This window comes from Rhincodon typus, chromosome 8 (genome assembly GCF_021869965.1).
Source record: "Rhincodon typus isolate 14 chromosome 8, sRhiTyp1.1, whole genome shotgun sequence".
NCBI lineage: Eukaryota > Metazoa > Chordata > Chondrichthyes > Orectolobiformes > Rhincodontidae > Rhincodon > Rhincodon typus.
The window spans coordinates 1,607,636-1,622,097 of NC_063339.1; the positions used below are offsets into that span (position 1 = coordinate 1,607,636).

At 42.0% G+C, this 14,462-nt stretch overlaps 1 protein-coding gene across 1 annotated transcript in view; it reads right to left on the reverse strand.

The window, feature by feature from the left end:
• Positions 1–14,462, reverse strand: part of LOC109922314 (tubulin polyglutamylase TTLL5-like) — a 343,698-nt gene that overhangs the window by 309,721 nt on the left and 19,515 nt on the right. The window contains exons 5-7 of the mRNA XM_048599989.1: positions 12,036–12,137; positions 7,769–7,860; positions 403–510 (exon numbers count right to left, since the gene is read on the reverse strand). Of these exons, the coding sequence (XP_048455946.1) occupies positions 403–510; positions 7,769–7,860; positions 12,036–12,137 (302 nt within the window). The remainder of the gene's footprint in view (positions 1–402; positions 511–7,768; positions 7,861–12,035; positions 12,138–14,462) is intronic.

Genomic DNA, 14,462 nt, shown 5'->3' on the forward strand with positions numbered 1-14,462 from the left:
TTGCCCAGAGGGCAGTTGAGAGTCAACCACATTGCTGTAGGTCTGGAGTCACATGTAGGCCAGACCAGGCAAGGATAGCAGTTTCCTTTCCTAAAAGACATTAGTGAACCAGATGGGATTTACCCAACAATCATCATTAGACTTTTAATTCCAGAATTTTACTGAATTTTAGATTCTGCCATGGCAGGATTTGAACACAGGTCCCCAGAACATTACCTGGATCTCCGCATTAATAGTTTAATCATAGCCTAGTGGTATTGTTGTTAGGCTATCACCTCACCTAATCCTGTTAAAGCTTACGGTTTTTCTTACTCTTAAGTAAGAGAAATTTCTGGGGAAACCCCCAAAACCACAAGCATCTGTGCAAACTTGCAATCCACATTCAAGAGAAAGTAAACTTACCGAAGCAGTTACCTCTGTGGGGCACAAACATTTTGGAAGCAGAGGCAATGTGAAGCTCTGCTGCAATCAGCGCTTTAATGATGAGGTCCTCGATCTGAGCCATCAAAGCTGCAGAATGAAAAAGACTCATTGTAAACAATCTCTCTTGAAAGGTTAAACAATGCACCAAGTTCCATAATTGAAACACAATTACAAGCACCACATAAAACAAGTCTGAACGCAATAAAATTTATTCATTGGACAAGACTAAGAGTTATTATTCATCCCAATATAACTAGATTGTTTGCTGGTCTATTATAGAATGAATTTATGAATCAACCACATCGACACTGGTCAGGATCACATGGAGGCCAGACCAGATAAGGACGTCAGATTTCTTTCCCTGAAAGACATTAGTGAACCAGGTGGGTTTTTAGAACAATCTATGGTTGTGATCACCCGAGTACCTTTTTTATTGAGATAACAAGGTGTCGAGCTGGATGAACACAGCAGGCCAAGCAGCGTCAGAGGAGCAGGAAAGCTGACGTTTCGGGTCTAGACTTGCACTCTTTGCTATGTAGAGACCTAATCCTAGCTGTGGTCAGTTATCCAGCTAGACACTTCAACAAACCCAAGCAGTTTGCCAACCAATACCTCTGCGTGTAAAGTTTTATTCTGAGCTTTTTTGGTTGTATACAGACAGTGTGTAACATCATCAGAGTAGACTTGTGCATACACAGCTTCTCAGCTTTAATGTAAACAGCAAGTCATAATCAGATCCTTCAACCAGCTGTTGACTTCAATACCCCCTGTTAGTAAACAGAAGTTTAACCTGGCTTCAAAATTCAAAATCTCTCCCATCAACAATTGGTGGGCAACCTTTGAATCGATTTACAATCTATATTAATAACTTGAATATGGAGTTAGAATGTATTATAGCCAAATTTGGAGATGACACTAAAATAGGTAAGTAGGAAAGTAAAGTACAAATGTAGAAATAAGAAATTTACAAACTGATACGGAGAGATTAGGTGAATAGGCCGAAATTTGGCAGATGAAGTTTAATGTGGATAAGTTTGAAGTTATTCATTCTGAATTTGAGAACTAAAAAGGTAACATATTATCAAAATGAAAAGAAACTTCAGAGTGCTTCGGTTCAGAGGGATCTAGGTGTCCTCATGCATGAATCACAGAAAGTGAATGCGCAGGTATGGCAGTAACAAAGATGACAAATGGAATTTTGACATTTGTTGCCAAAAGAATTGAGCATTGCATACAAAGTTGGTCCCCTTACTTTAGGAGGGATGGAATTGCATTGGGACTGTTCAAAGAAGGTTCATAAGATTAATTCCAGATATGAAAGGCTTGTCTTATGAGGAGAGATTCAGTAGTTTAGACCTATCATGAGATCTAATTGAGGTATATAAGATGCTAATAGGAATAGATAAAGTAGATGTGGAGAGGATGTTTCCTCATGTAGGGCAATCTAGAATGAGAGGTCATAGTTTTAGTATAAGGAGAGCAGATTTAAAACAGAGATGAGGAGGAGTTACTTCTCTCAAAGGGTCATGAATCTGAAGAATTGTTGCGAAATTATGTGGAGTACTTGTGAATTGGAAGGCAGGAAGTTAGAATTTGTTTGTAAAAATGATTTGGAGTGGTGGGGGGGAAAGAGTGTGTAGTCCCTTTAAGTGGTGATGTGCTTTTCTAAGCTGGGAGGCTTAAATGAAAATGTGTCTGTAAGCAGCCAAAGAGGTACAGACAGTTCTGAAACGGAAACATCTATCAATTGGCTGTGTGATTGGAAACCTTAGGCTTATTTTGATGTTTTGGCAGCTAGCTTGAAGATCAGCCAATTAATTTAAACAAAGCACTTAGAGATTGAAAACCAAATGAATTTAAATCTCAGCAAGTCTGGCAGCATCTGTGGAGAAAATTAGATTTAACGTTTCGGGTCCAGTTACTGTTCTGAGGAAGGGTGGATTAGTAAGTTCGTGGACAATATGAAGGTCGGTCAAGTTGTGGACAGTGTGGAGGGCTGCTCTAGGTTACAAAGGGACATTGATAGGATACACAGCTGGCGTGAGAAGTGGCAGATGGAGTTTAACCCTGAGAAATGTGAGGTGATTCATTTTGGAAGGACAAATTTGAAAGCAGAATACAGGGTTAACAGAAAGATTCTTGGCAGTGTGGAGGAGCAGAGGGATCTTGGGGTTCATGTCCACAGTTCCCTGAAAGCTGCCACCCAGGTGGATAGAGTTGTTAAGAAGGTGTATGGTGTGTTAGCTTTCATTTATAGAGGGATTGCATCAAGAGCCGTGAACTTATGCTCCAGCTATACAAAAGCCTGGTTTGGCCACATCTGGAGTATTGTGTCCAGTTCTGGTCACCTCATTACAGGAAAGATGTGGAAGCGTTGGAAAAGGTGCAGAGGAGATTTACCAGGATGTTGCCTGGAATGGAGGGAAGGTCTTATGAGGAAAGGTTGAGAGAGCTAGGGCTTTTCTTTTTAGAACGACGAAGGATGAGAGGTGACTTGATAGAGGTATACAAAATGATTAGAGGTATAGATAGAGTGGACAGCCAGAGACTTTTTCCTAGGGTGGCGGTAGCTGTTATGAGGGGGCATAGTCTTAAAGTGAATGGAGGTAGATATAGGGGAGACTCAGAGGTTGGTTCTTTACTCAAGAGAGTGGTTGGGGTGTGGAATGCATTGCCGGACAGCGTAGTGGAGTCGGCCCCATTAGGAGCATTTAAGTGGCTATTAGGTAGGCATATGGATGATAGTATAAGGTAGGGGTGAAGGTTAGATAGACCTTAGGTTTAAGGTAAAAGTTCAGCACAACATCGTGGGCCAAAGGGCCTGTACTGTGCTGTACTGTTCTATGTTCCATGTTCTATGTATCTGAGATGAGAGAAAGATTAAACAGAGTAGGTGAATTAGTTAGACAACATTTGAAGGTGGCACGCATCAAATGAAGCAAAAAGAGGTAAGAAATTTAAAATTCCTACGTCTGCCCGTGGGGTAAAGTATTGATGTTACCAGTGGTAGGAGATCCCTTCAAAGCAAGGTTTATTGGTCCCTATCTGATTGAGAAGAAGTTAAGTCAGGTGAATTATCTGGTAAAGATGCCAGATAAAAAAAAATTTATCAGGTATATCACATGATTATGCCGAAACCTTACTATGACAGGGAAAGGAAACTAGAGAAATGGGTGCTAGCTGGAAAAGCTCAGCAGGTCTGGCAGCATCTGTGAATAAAAATCAGAGTTAATGTTTCGGGTCTGGTGAACAGTTCCAAGGAAGGGTCACTGGACCTGAAACGTTAACTCTGATTTTTTTCTTCACAAATGCTGCCAGACTTGCTGAGCTTTTCCAGCAACTTCTGTTTTTGTTCCTGATTTACAGCATCTGCAGTTCTTCTGTTTCTTTTAAAATAGGTATTAGTTACTGCCCCTCAGAGTAAGGAATCATATCCAGATAATTTGGATTTCAATGTGCCTCAAAATAAATTATGAGGAAGTCCTTATAGAGTGAGATAGGATATTGAGCTCTCTGTTTCAGGAACAGAAAACTGAATTGAAAGGCTTGTTGCAGCAATATGAGGACATATGTAGGAGCAGAACTGGGAGGACTAATATTATAGTGCATGAGGTTCCGATAAAATAACACCCCTACAGGCTTCATCCTCCCAAAACCGCACAGGTACAGAAGTGGAAGTGATGCTCCAAGAAGACATCATCGAGCTGAGTCAAAGTGAGTAGAGTTCGACAATCGTGTCGTTTCCCAAACCTGATGGTACTCAATGATTCTACGTGGATTATCAGAAGGTCAACGCCATAACTAAATCCAACTCATACCCAATTCCAAGGTTGGAGAACTGTGTGGAAAAGTTGGAGAAGCCACTTACATCACAAAATTGGACTTACTTCACGGTTACTGGCAAGTACTTTTGTCGGAGAGAGCAAAAGATGTTTCCGCGTTTATAACCCCAAATGGGCTGTATCCATTTAAAATAGTGCCCTTTGGAATGAAGAATGCACCAGCCACATTTCAAAGACTTATGAACAGAGTTGTGGCAAAATCGACTAATTGTGCTGTCTATATAGATGATTTAGTAATCTCTAGCCATTTGTGAACAGATGACATGGCGCATTTGGCAAAGCTGAGAGATTACGGAAGGCAAAGTTGGTCATAAATTTGGCAAAGACAGAAATCGAAGGTGACATTCTTACGATACAACATCGGACATGTAAGGATGACATCAATGAACATGAAGATGAAGGCCATCGAGGAATTTCCAAGACCATTCTCAAAGAAAGAGGTGCCATGATTTTTGGGACTGAGCGGATTCTACCGGAAGTTTGCACCAAACTTTAGTAGCATGCTGGTACCGCTGACTGATTCGCTAAAGAAGAACATAAAAGTTTTGTGGACAGAACAATGCCAGGAGGCAATCGAAAATTTGAAAGCCGTGTTAACCACCGCACTAAATTTCTTGAAACCCTTTCAAGTCGCTATCCACACAAGCGACATAGGGGTTGGAGCTATGTTGAAGCAGGAGGATGATTGTGGGATTGAAAGGCCAATTGATTATTTTTCAAAGAAACTCAATATTTGACAAAACATTCCACCATTGAAAAAGAGTTATTGAGTTTGGAACTGGCTTTACATTTTAAGGTTTATGTTATAAACAATGTTTTGGAGGCAGTTTTGTATATCAACCACAGCCCTCTCACCTTTTGGAAAGATTTAAGGACAAGAATACGAGACTATTTTTTGAATGAAACCGTGTCTGTAAGCAGCTGAAGAGATACAGCCAGTTCTGAAAATGAAACCTCTATCAATTGGCTATGTGATTAGAAGCCTTAGGCTTGTTTTGATGCTTTAGCAGCTAGCTCGAAGATTGGCCAATTAACTTAAACAAAGCACTTAAGAGAGTGGAATTCAATCTCAGCAGGTCTGGCAGCACCTGTGAAGAAAAAAAATCAGAGTTAATATTTCGGTCAAGTGACCCTTCCTCAGAACAGTCACTGGACCTGAAACATTAACTCTAATTTTCTTCACAGATGCTGCCAGACCTGCTGAGCTTTTCCAGCAACTCCTGTTTTTGTTTTACAGCATCCATAGTTTTTTTGGTTTGAATTTAAACCTGACGGTTTTGACAACCTCAGACCAATCCTATTATAAGAAAATTGACAGGTCATCAGGGGTAAATAAGAAGAGGGTTTTAGAGAATTGGTGTGAGAGTGAACAGCCATCTGAAGAGTAAATATCTGGCTCTCAGAAATCTCTAAGCTCTCTGAGAAAGCACCATCTATTCATAAAGATACCACGACACACCTAACTAAGATTCATGACAGGAGAATTCACAGAAAAAGCATTCCTGACAGAAGGATCAGCAGCGAAGGCAAAGAACATTCCAGAAGACTTAGACTCTCAAAAGTACAGCTAGGTTAAGTTTTAATTTATTTTTATTATTACTTGGGTTTTTATAAGTGGGACTTGTGTTTGTTGGAACAGCATACCATTAGAATTTTGTTCAGTTAGGGAATAGTTAATAGTTAAGGGGGAATTGTTTAATTTGTTAGTAGTTCTGGTAATTTGCTCACTGTTAGGGTTAAATTACTAAATTGTTACTCGCTGCTTATAAAGTGAATAGCAGGGACTTTCTTTCATTTAACTACTCCTTTTTAAACAGAATATGCGAGCTCCTCTGGGTGTTTCAGGTTTAATTATTAGAAGGGGATCTCTAACCTGCCATAACAGATTGGGGGCTTGTGTTTTGATTTTAATTATCGGGGGGGTATCACCTCCCCTTTATAACAGGAATTCACTCCCCCCAGAGTCCAGTGAATGTTGGGGCATTGCGTAAATTTAAGAAAAAGATAGATTTTTAATTAGCAATGGGTTGAAGGGCTATGGGGAACATGCAGGAAAGTGGAGCTGAAGCTCAGATGTGATCAGCCATGATCATATTAATTGGCAGAGTAGACCCGAAGGCTGAATTGCTTACTCTTGCTCACAGCTCTATGACTTGTGCTTTGTGGATGATGGACAGGCTCGAGGCGTAAGGTGGTGAGTTAGTCACTGCAGAGTTCCTAGTATCTGACCTGCTCTTATAGCAGAGCATTGATATAGCTGGATGTTATAGTGGGATTTTCAGTGATGGCTATGTTGCTATACAGAAAGAAGAAATGATTAGAACTCTTGTTTGAGATGGTCATTACCTGAAACATGTGTGATCTAGATGTCATTTGCTATTATCAACCTAAGCTTAGATGTTATCCAAGTGTTGCCCTGTGTGGACATGGACTATTTCAACCTGAGGAGTTACAACCGATACTGAATATTGTGCAGTATTCAGTGAATGACCCCACTTCTGGCCTTATGATGAAGTAAAGACCATTTACGAAGTATCTGAAGATGGTTGGACTTTGGATACTTACACTGAGGAACTCCTTTAAGCATGTCCTGAGACTGAAATAACTGATCTCCAACAACATATTCTTTTGTGCCAGCCACTGGAGAGATTTTGCTCTTGATTCCCTTCAAGTTCAGTTTTGTTGGGAGTTCTTTGATGCCACACATGCTCAAATTTAAATTTATTAATTGAATTGAAAACTCAAGTTCCCACGATAGCATTTGAACCCATGTCTCCAAACATTTAGCATGGGCACCAGGATTACTAGCCCACTGACACTGCTACCACTCTCCATAATGACCACATTGCTGTTAGCGGGACCCTGCTGTGTATAAGTTACTCATGTATTTCCCTACATTACATCAGTTAATACAGTAATCAAGTAATAATTGAGTGCAAAAGAACTTTGGGATGCCTTGGCAACACATAAACACAGGCTTAGGAGTAGGCTATTCTAGATTATGCCTGATTATTTACCTTATTGCTATATTCCTGTTCTAACCCCAAATCATTGATATGATTCGTGTCTAGAAATCTATCATTCTGTCTTGAACTTACTTAATGACTGGTCTTTCCGTAACCCTCTGGGATGGAGAATTCCCAAGATTCACCACCCTGTGAATGAAGAGATTCGTCCTCATCTTAATCTCGGATGGCTTGACTTTTATTCAGAGCTATCCAAGGTTCTACACCATACAGAAAATATTGTATCTACATCCACTCTATTTTTTAAAAATTTGTAAATTCTATGAGATCATGTCTCATTCTTCAAAACCCCAAGAATACAGGTTCGGTCTTTGGTTAAAGGACAGGATGGGTGGATCTGCAAACTCAGATATCATCAGACAAGAAGGATTGCAGTACAAAGTGGAGACAACCAGAGGATGGAATGAATTGTAAAATCTCTGCAATGGCATTAAACCATGTAACGGAGTTAAAGAGCACGTAACAGGCACCACTTACCAACTGTGTCCATTCCTTCCTGTTTCAGGTACCGTAGCATAGCACTCATGCTCCACTTATTCCCATAATCCTCCACATCTGGATCATCACAGCTGTAAGAGAGAACACCAGGGGACAATGACTATACTACTCATAGTCTGGGACTGTTCAAATTGCTCTCTATGCACAGAATCAGATGGAAAACAGAACATTCACTTCTGTAGCTTTATTCACAAATTCAAGACTGGAATGGTGAGTCTGTCTTATGAGGAGACAATCAGAGCGTGATGGAATAGTCTTCACCTATCTGGTGGAGTGCAACACCGAAAACATGCAAAAAGCTGAACATCTTATTTGAGGGTGTTTGAGAATAAATGCACATCTGGCACGGGGGAATCTTTTAAAGACAAGTTGATTGCCAGAACATTGATTATAGGAATTGGGATGTCATTTTGTGGCTGTACAGGACATCGGTGAGGCGACTTTTAGATTACTGTGTACAATTTTGGTCTCCCTTCTACAAGAAAAATGTTGTTAAACTTGAGAGGGCGAAGAAAAGATTTACAAGGATGTTGCCTGGACTGGAGTCTTGGAGTTATAACGAGAGGCTGAATAGGTTGGGGCTTTGTGCCTGGTGTGTCGGAGGCTGAGGGATGACCTTACAGAGGTTTATAAAATCATGAGGGGCATAGGTAGGGTAAATAGTCAAGGTATTTTCCCCAGAGTGGGGGAGTCCAAAACTAGAATGCACAGGTTTAAGATGAGAGAGGAAAGATTTAAAAAGGACCTGAGGGGTAACTTTTTCACACAGAGAGTGGTGCATGTATGGAATGAGTTGCCAGAGGAAGTGGTGCGGCTAGGTACAATTACAACATTTAAAGGCATTTAGATGGGTTTAGAGGGATATGGAGCCAAATGCTGGCAAATGGGACGAGGTTAGATTGGATGTCTGGTCAGAGTAGACGAGTCAGATCAAAGGGTCTGTTTCCATGCTGTAAGACTATGATTAGAATTCAGGACCATGAACAAATAAAAAAGAACTGCTGGACCATCTATTTTAAGGTGTCGGTGAGAAATAAACATCGCCGAGACACTAGTCGCTGCGCTGCTCTTCTTCATCCAAGAGATTGCAGACGCAGAAGTAGTGTCAGCCCGGATTTCTTTTTGGAGTGGAGTTGAACTCAGATCTCCTAACTCCAAGGTGAGACACTACCCACTCAGCCAGAACACGTAACTGTAATTTCCCCACATCAACAGTCAGGGGTTTGGTAGTGCTGGATTCACCAAGACACAGCTTTGCTGTTACTGCCTCACAATTTGTCTAAATAATATTAATTGAACTTTAAATGCCAGCAGCAGCCATGCAAGGATTTGAACCGGTGTCCCTGCAGTAATAATCTGGGTTTCTGGATTAGTAGTCCAGTGACATTACCTGTATGCTACGATCAACTTCAAAAGTACTTGATGAAGTACCCCTAGGATGTTGATAGTGGGGTCTCAGTGATGGTAACACCATTGAATGTCAAGGGGTGATGGTTAGATTCTCTCTTGTTGGACTTGGCCATTGCCTGACACTTGTGCGGTGCAAATGTTACTTGCCACTTTTCAGTCCACGTTTGATATTGTCCAGCCCTTTCTGCATATGAACATGGGCTGCTTCAGTATCTGAAAGGAGTCACTTGATGAAAAGACTGAGGCTTTGTGAGTGGAGCTAAGCAATAAGAAGGGGATGGTGACATTATTGAGATTGTACTATAGGACACCAAATAGTCAACGGGAATTCGAGGAATAAATATGAAGGGAGACCGGGAAGACTTGCAGGAGCAATAAGGTTGTCACAGTACGGGATTTTAATTTTCCTAACACAGACTGGGACTTCCATAGTGTTAAGGGCTTAGATGGGGTGAAATTTGTTAAGTATGTTCAGGAAAGTTTCCTCAAGCAGTATACAGAGCATCTTACTCACGAAGAGTCAAAACTTGACCTACTGTTGGGAAATACAGCAGGACAGGTCACTGAGGTGACAGTGGGGGGGGGCATTTGGGGCCAGTGACCATAGTTCTATTAATTTTAAAATACTTATGGAGAAGGACAAACTGGTCCACAGGTTCAAGTTCTAAATTGGGGCAAGGCGAATTTTGATGGAATTAGACAGGAGCTTGCAGGAGTTGATTGGCGAAGTTTGTTTGCAGGCAAAGGGACCTGTGGCAAGTGGGAGGCCTTTAAAAGTATGATAGCTAGAGTTCAAGATCTGTATGTTTCTGTGAGGGTGAAAGGCAAGGTTGGCAGGAGTAGGGAACCCTGGATAACAAGAGATATTGAGGCTTTGACCATATAAAAGGAGGCATAGCTCAGGAACAGGGAACTGAGATCAAGGGAATCCCTGGAGGTATATAGAGGATACAGGAGTTTACTGAAGGAGAATATAAGGAGGGCGAAAAGGGGGCACAAGATAGCTATGGCTGAAGAGATTAAGGCGAATCCAAAGAGATTGTTTAAGTATATTAAAGGAAAAAGAATACCTAGACAGAGAATTGGACCCCTCAAACACCAAAATGGACATGTGTGTGTGGAGCTGCACAAGACAGGTGAGGTCCTCAATGAATATTTCTCCTCTGTTTACCGTGGAGAAAGACACAAAGTCTTGTGAACTTGGGAGAGTTAGTGGCGATGCCTTGGGGACAGTCTCTATCACAATGGCAGTGGTGTTGGAAGTATTAGCACGTACAAAGGTGAATAAATCTCCTGGTCCTGACCAGATATATCCAAGAACATTGCAAGAGGCTAAAGAAGAAATTGCGGGGGCCCTGGCTGATATACTTGCATCACTGTTAGCCCCGGATGAAGTCCCAGAAGACTGGAGGGTAGCGAATGTTGTGCCCTTATTCAAGAAGGGCTGCAAAGAAAAACCTGGGAATTATAGACCAGTAAACTTGACATCTGTGGTGGGTAAGTTACTTGAGAAGATCCTGAGAGATAAGATATACATGCATTTAGAAAGACAGGGTTTGATTAGGAGTAGTCAGCATGGCTTTGCGCGTGGGAGATCGCAGCCTCACAAATTTGTTAGAGTTCTTTGATGAAGTGACCAGGAAGGTTGAGGAGGGCAGACAGTAGATGGAGTCTATGTGGATTTCAGTAAGGTCTTTGATAAGGTTCCACATGGTAGGCTGCTCTGGAAGGTTAGATCGCACAGAATCCGGGGAAGCTGGCAAATTGGATACATAATTGGCTTGATGGTAGGAAGCAGGGGGTAATAGTGGAAGGATACTTGTTGGACTGGAGGCCTGTGCCTAGTGGTGTGCCTCAGGGGTCGGTGCTGGGCCCACTGCTGTTTGTTATCTATATCAATGATTTGGATGAGAATGTACAAGGCATAATTAGTAAGTTTGCGGGTGACACTAAAATTGGCGGTATTGTGGACAGTGAGGAAGGTGATCAGAAATTGCAGCAGAATCTTGATCAGCTAGGGAAGCGGGCCGAGAAATGGCAAATGGAGTTTAATATAGATAAGTGTGAGGTGTTGCATTTTGGAAGATCAAATCCAGGTAGAAGTTTCATGGTAAATGGTAGGGCCTTAAGGAGTGTAGTGGAACAGAGGAACCTTGGAGTTCAGGTGCACGGTTCTTTGAAAGTGGAGTCATAGGTAGACAGGGCAGTGAAGAAGGCTTTTGGCACACTGGCCTTCATCAGGCAGGGCATTGAATATAGAAACAAAAAACACTGCAGATGCTGGAATCTAAGGTAGACAAACAGGAGGCTGTAAGAACACAGCAAGCCAGGCAGCATCTAGAGCAGTCAACATTTCGGGTATTACCCTTCTTTAGGGCTAGATGCAAGGGTAGGGCGAGCTGCAGATAAACAAAGGGGGTGAGGGATGGTAGCGGAATGGTGGTGATAGCTGGACCAGTGGTTGAGGCAGGTACATTAACAAAGGACAAAAGTATGGATAAGAGAGGTATAGAAAGATGTGGGCCAAGTGCAGGGAAATGGGGTTTGTGTGGATGGGCATTTTGGTCGGCACGGACCAGTTTGGGCCAACGGGCCTGTCTCTGTGCTGCAGGTCTCTATGATTCTAGGTCTCTACTTAATAGCAGTGCAGGTGTAGCATGGGTTTGATACAGAGTAAAGCACCCACTACTCATTTAAACTGAAAGTAAAGCTCTCTCTGTCTACACTGACCCCATCAAACACTCCAAGCACATATACAGTGCTGGGTTAGATACAGACTAAAGCCTCCTCTACACTGTCCCCATGTATTATTTTCTGATACACATTCAGACATTACCTGACATAGTCTTGGCTTTTCTTGTTGATGCTGTAGTTGGTTAGATGCATGAACTGGTTCTTGATATTCTTTGTTGCACGGTCATACTTCACGGTAGCAAACCTTTTAAGAAGAAAACTGTATTTGGCATTATATTCCCACACTAATGAAGTGGAGGAAATGCATACAACATCTTTCTAATAATTGCTGGCTCAAAGAAGGGAGAAAGGGAAGTGTTCCAAACAAACTGGCTCCATCCAACTTCTCTGGTAGGTGTAGGAGAAAATTACGCATAATTTACACAACATAAAATAAGAAGCTTGAAGCCATCCAGATCAAAGCAGCCCATTTGAATTTTTTTTTATTATTCTTTGTTCATTTATATTCTCACTGGCTAGAGCAGCATATTTTGCCCATCCCTAATTACCCATTAAGTGGGATTAGGAGTCAGTGATATCAGTGTGGGTCTGGAGTCACAGGTAGATCAGACCAGGTAAGGACAGTATATTTCCTTCACTAAATGACATTAGCAGAATCCAGAGGCAACTCCAGGGGTAGGTCCTGGACCACAGGCTGGTGTGGGAGGTGAACCTGGGGGGTTGGGGGCAAGTCGCAGACTGGAGGCCGCTGTGGGGGAGGCGAGTCCCTTGCGGACTGGAAGCGAGGCCTTGAATTTTGAAACCCGTGTGGTCTGGAGACTCGGCCCAGTGCGGTCAGGAGGCTAGGAACTGGCAGAGACTTGGTGAAAAGGACTGTTATTGGAGTACTTTTAAAAAGCTTTGTATTCTTAGGTTGGACTTTGCTTATTATTCTTTCAATTCTGTAAGAAACACTTAAATATCTGTACCTAGGTATCCCGTACCTAACAAAAACAGAAGTTTCTGTAAAAGCAGTTCTAAGGGTCACCAGACCCGAAACATTATCTCTGATTTCTCTTCACAGATGCTGCCAGATCTGTTGAGCTTTTCCAGCAACTTCTGTTTTTGTTTCTGATTTACAGCATCCACAATTCTTTTGATTTTATCCTGTACCCAAGGTGGTGCCATAAGCAGCGACATTGCGAAATTTTCACTGCACTCTTTTGAGTATACATTACAATAAAGTCAATTCTAAATTCTAGTGAACTAGATATGTTTTTAGTAGTTATACGATTGTCATTGGGCTAGCTTTTAATTCTGTTTTTTGTCTTCATTTAATTCAAATTTCACAACTTGCCAAGGCCCCAGAATATCAACCTGGGGTTCGGAATTACTAGTCCAGTGACATGACCATTGCCTCCACCACACACACAAGTATCCACTCCCTTCACCACCAACGCTCAGAATGAGCAGTGTGTACTATCTACAAGATGCACTGCAGAAATTCACCAACAATCCTTAGGCAGCACCTTCCAAACCCACAACTATCTAGAAGGATAAGGGCAGCAGATACATGGGAACACCACAACCTGTAAGCTCCCCTCCAAGCCACTCACAATCCCGACTTGGAAATATATCACCGCTGCTTCAATGTCACTGGATCAAAATTCTGGAATTCCGTCCCTAAGGGCATTGTGGATCTACCTACAACACATGGGAGTGCAGCGGTTCAAGAAGGCAACTAACCACCGTCTTCTCAAAGTAGGCAACTAGGGACAGGCAATAAATGCTGGCCAGTGAGCAAGCCTATATCCCTCAAGTGGAATAGAAAAATATTGTTCTATTTTCAAACTTCCTTCCTGGACACTGCTAATGAATTAGACGAAAACTAACTAGAGGCTTCAGACGAAGTAAATTATAGATTCAAATGCTGCATGACTGAAACCCGCTAACACAGCACCAGGGTTGAATCCACGCATCTGTGACTCAGTAGCGAAGAGAAGGATCCTGTACCTTAACTACCAATCACATTGATTCCATGTTTTCAGATAGCTTTCATATGCATACTGCTGAAACCCAACTTTAACCCTCTACCAACTAATCTTAGCCCATATGCTGCCATTGCGAATCAGTGAAAACTTTGAGTTGAACAATAGCAAAACTGAATAGATCATGGAATCCCTACTGTGTGGAAACAAGCCCTTCGGCCCAGCAAAGGGCAGAGGGGAGGCGAAGGCCTAGTGGTATTATCACTGGACTGTTTATCCAGAGACCAAGATAATGTTCCGAGGATCCAGGTTCAAATCCAGCCATGGCAGATGGTAGAATTTGAATATCTGGAATTAAGGGTCTAATGATGGCCATAAATCCATTGTCAGGGAAAAACCCACCTGGTTCACTAATGTCCTTTAGGGAAGGAAACTGCCATCCTTACCTGGTCTGGCCTACATGACACTCCTGACCCACAGGAATGTAGTTGACTCTGAACTGCCCTCAGGGCAATTAGAGATGGGCCATAAATGCTGCCTGGCCAGCGACACCATCATCCCATGAATGAATAAAGGAACAAGTCCACACCGACCGTCAGAGC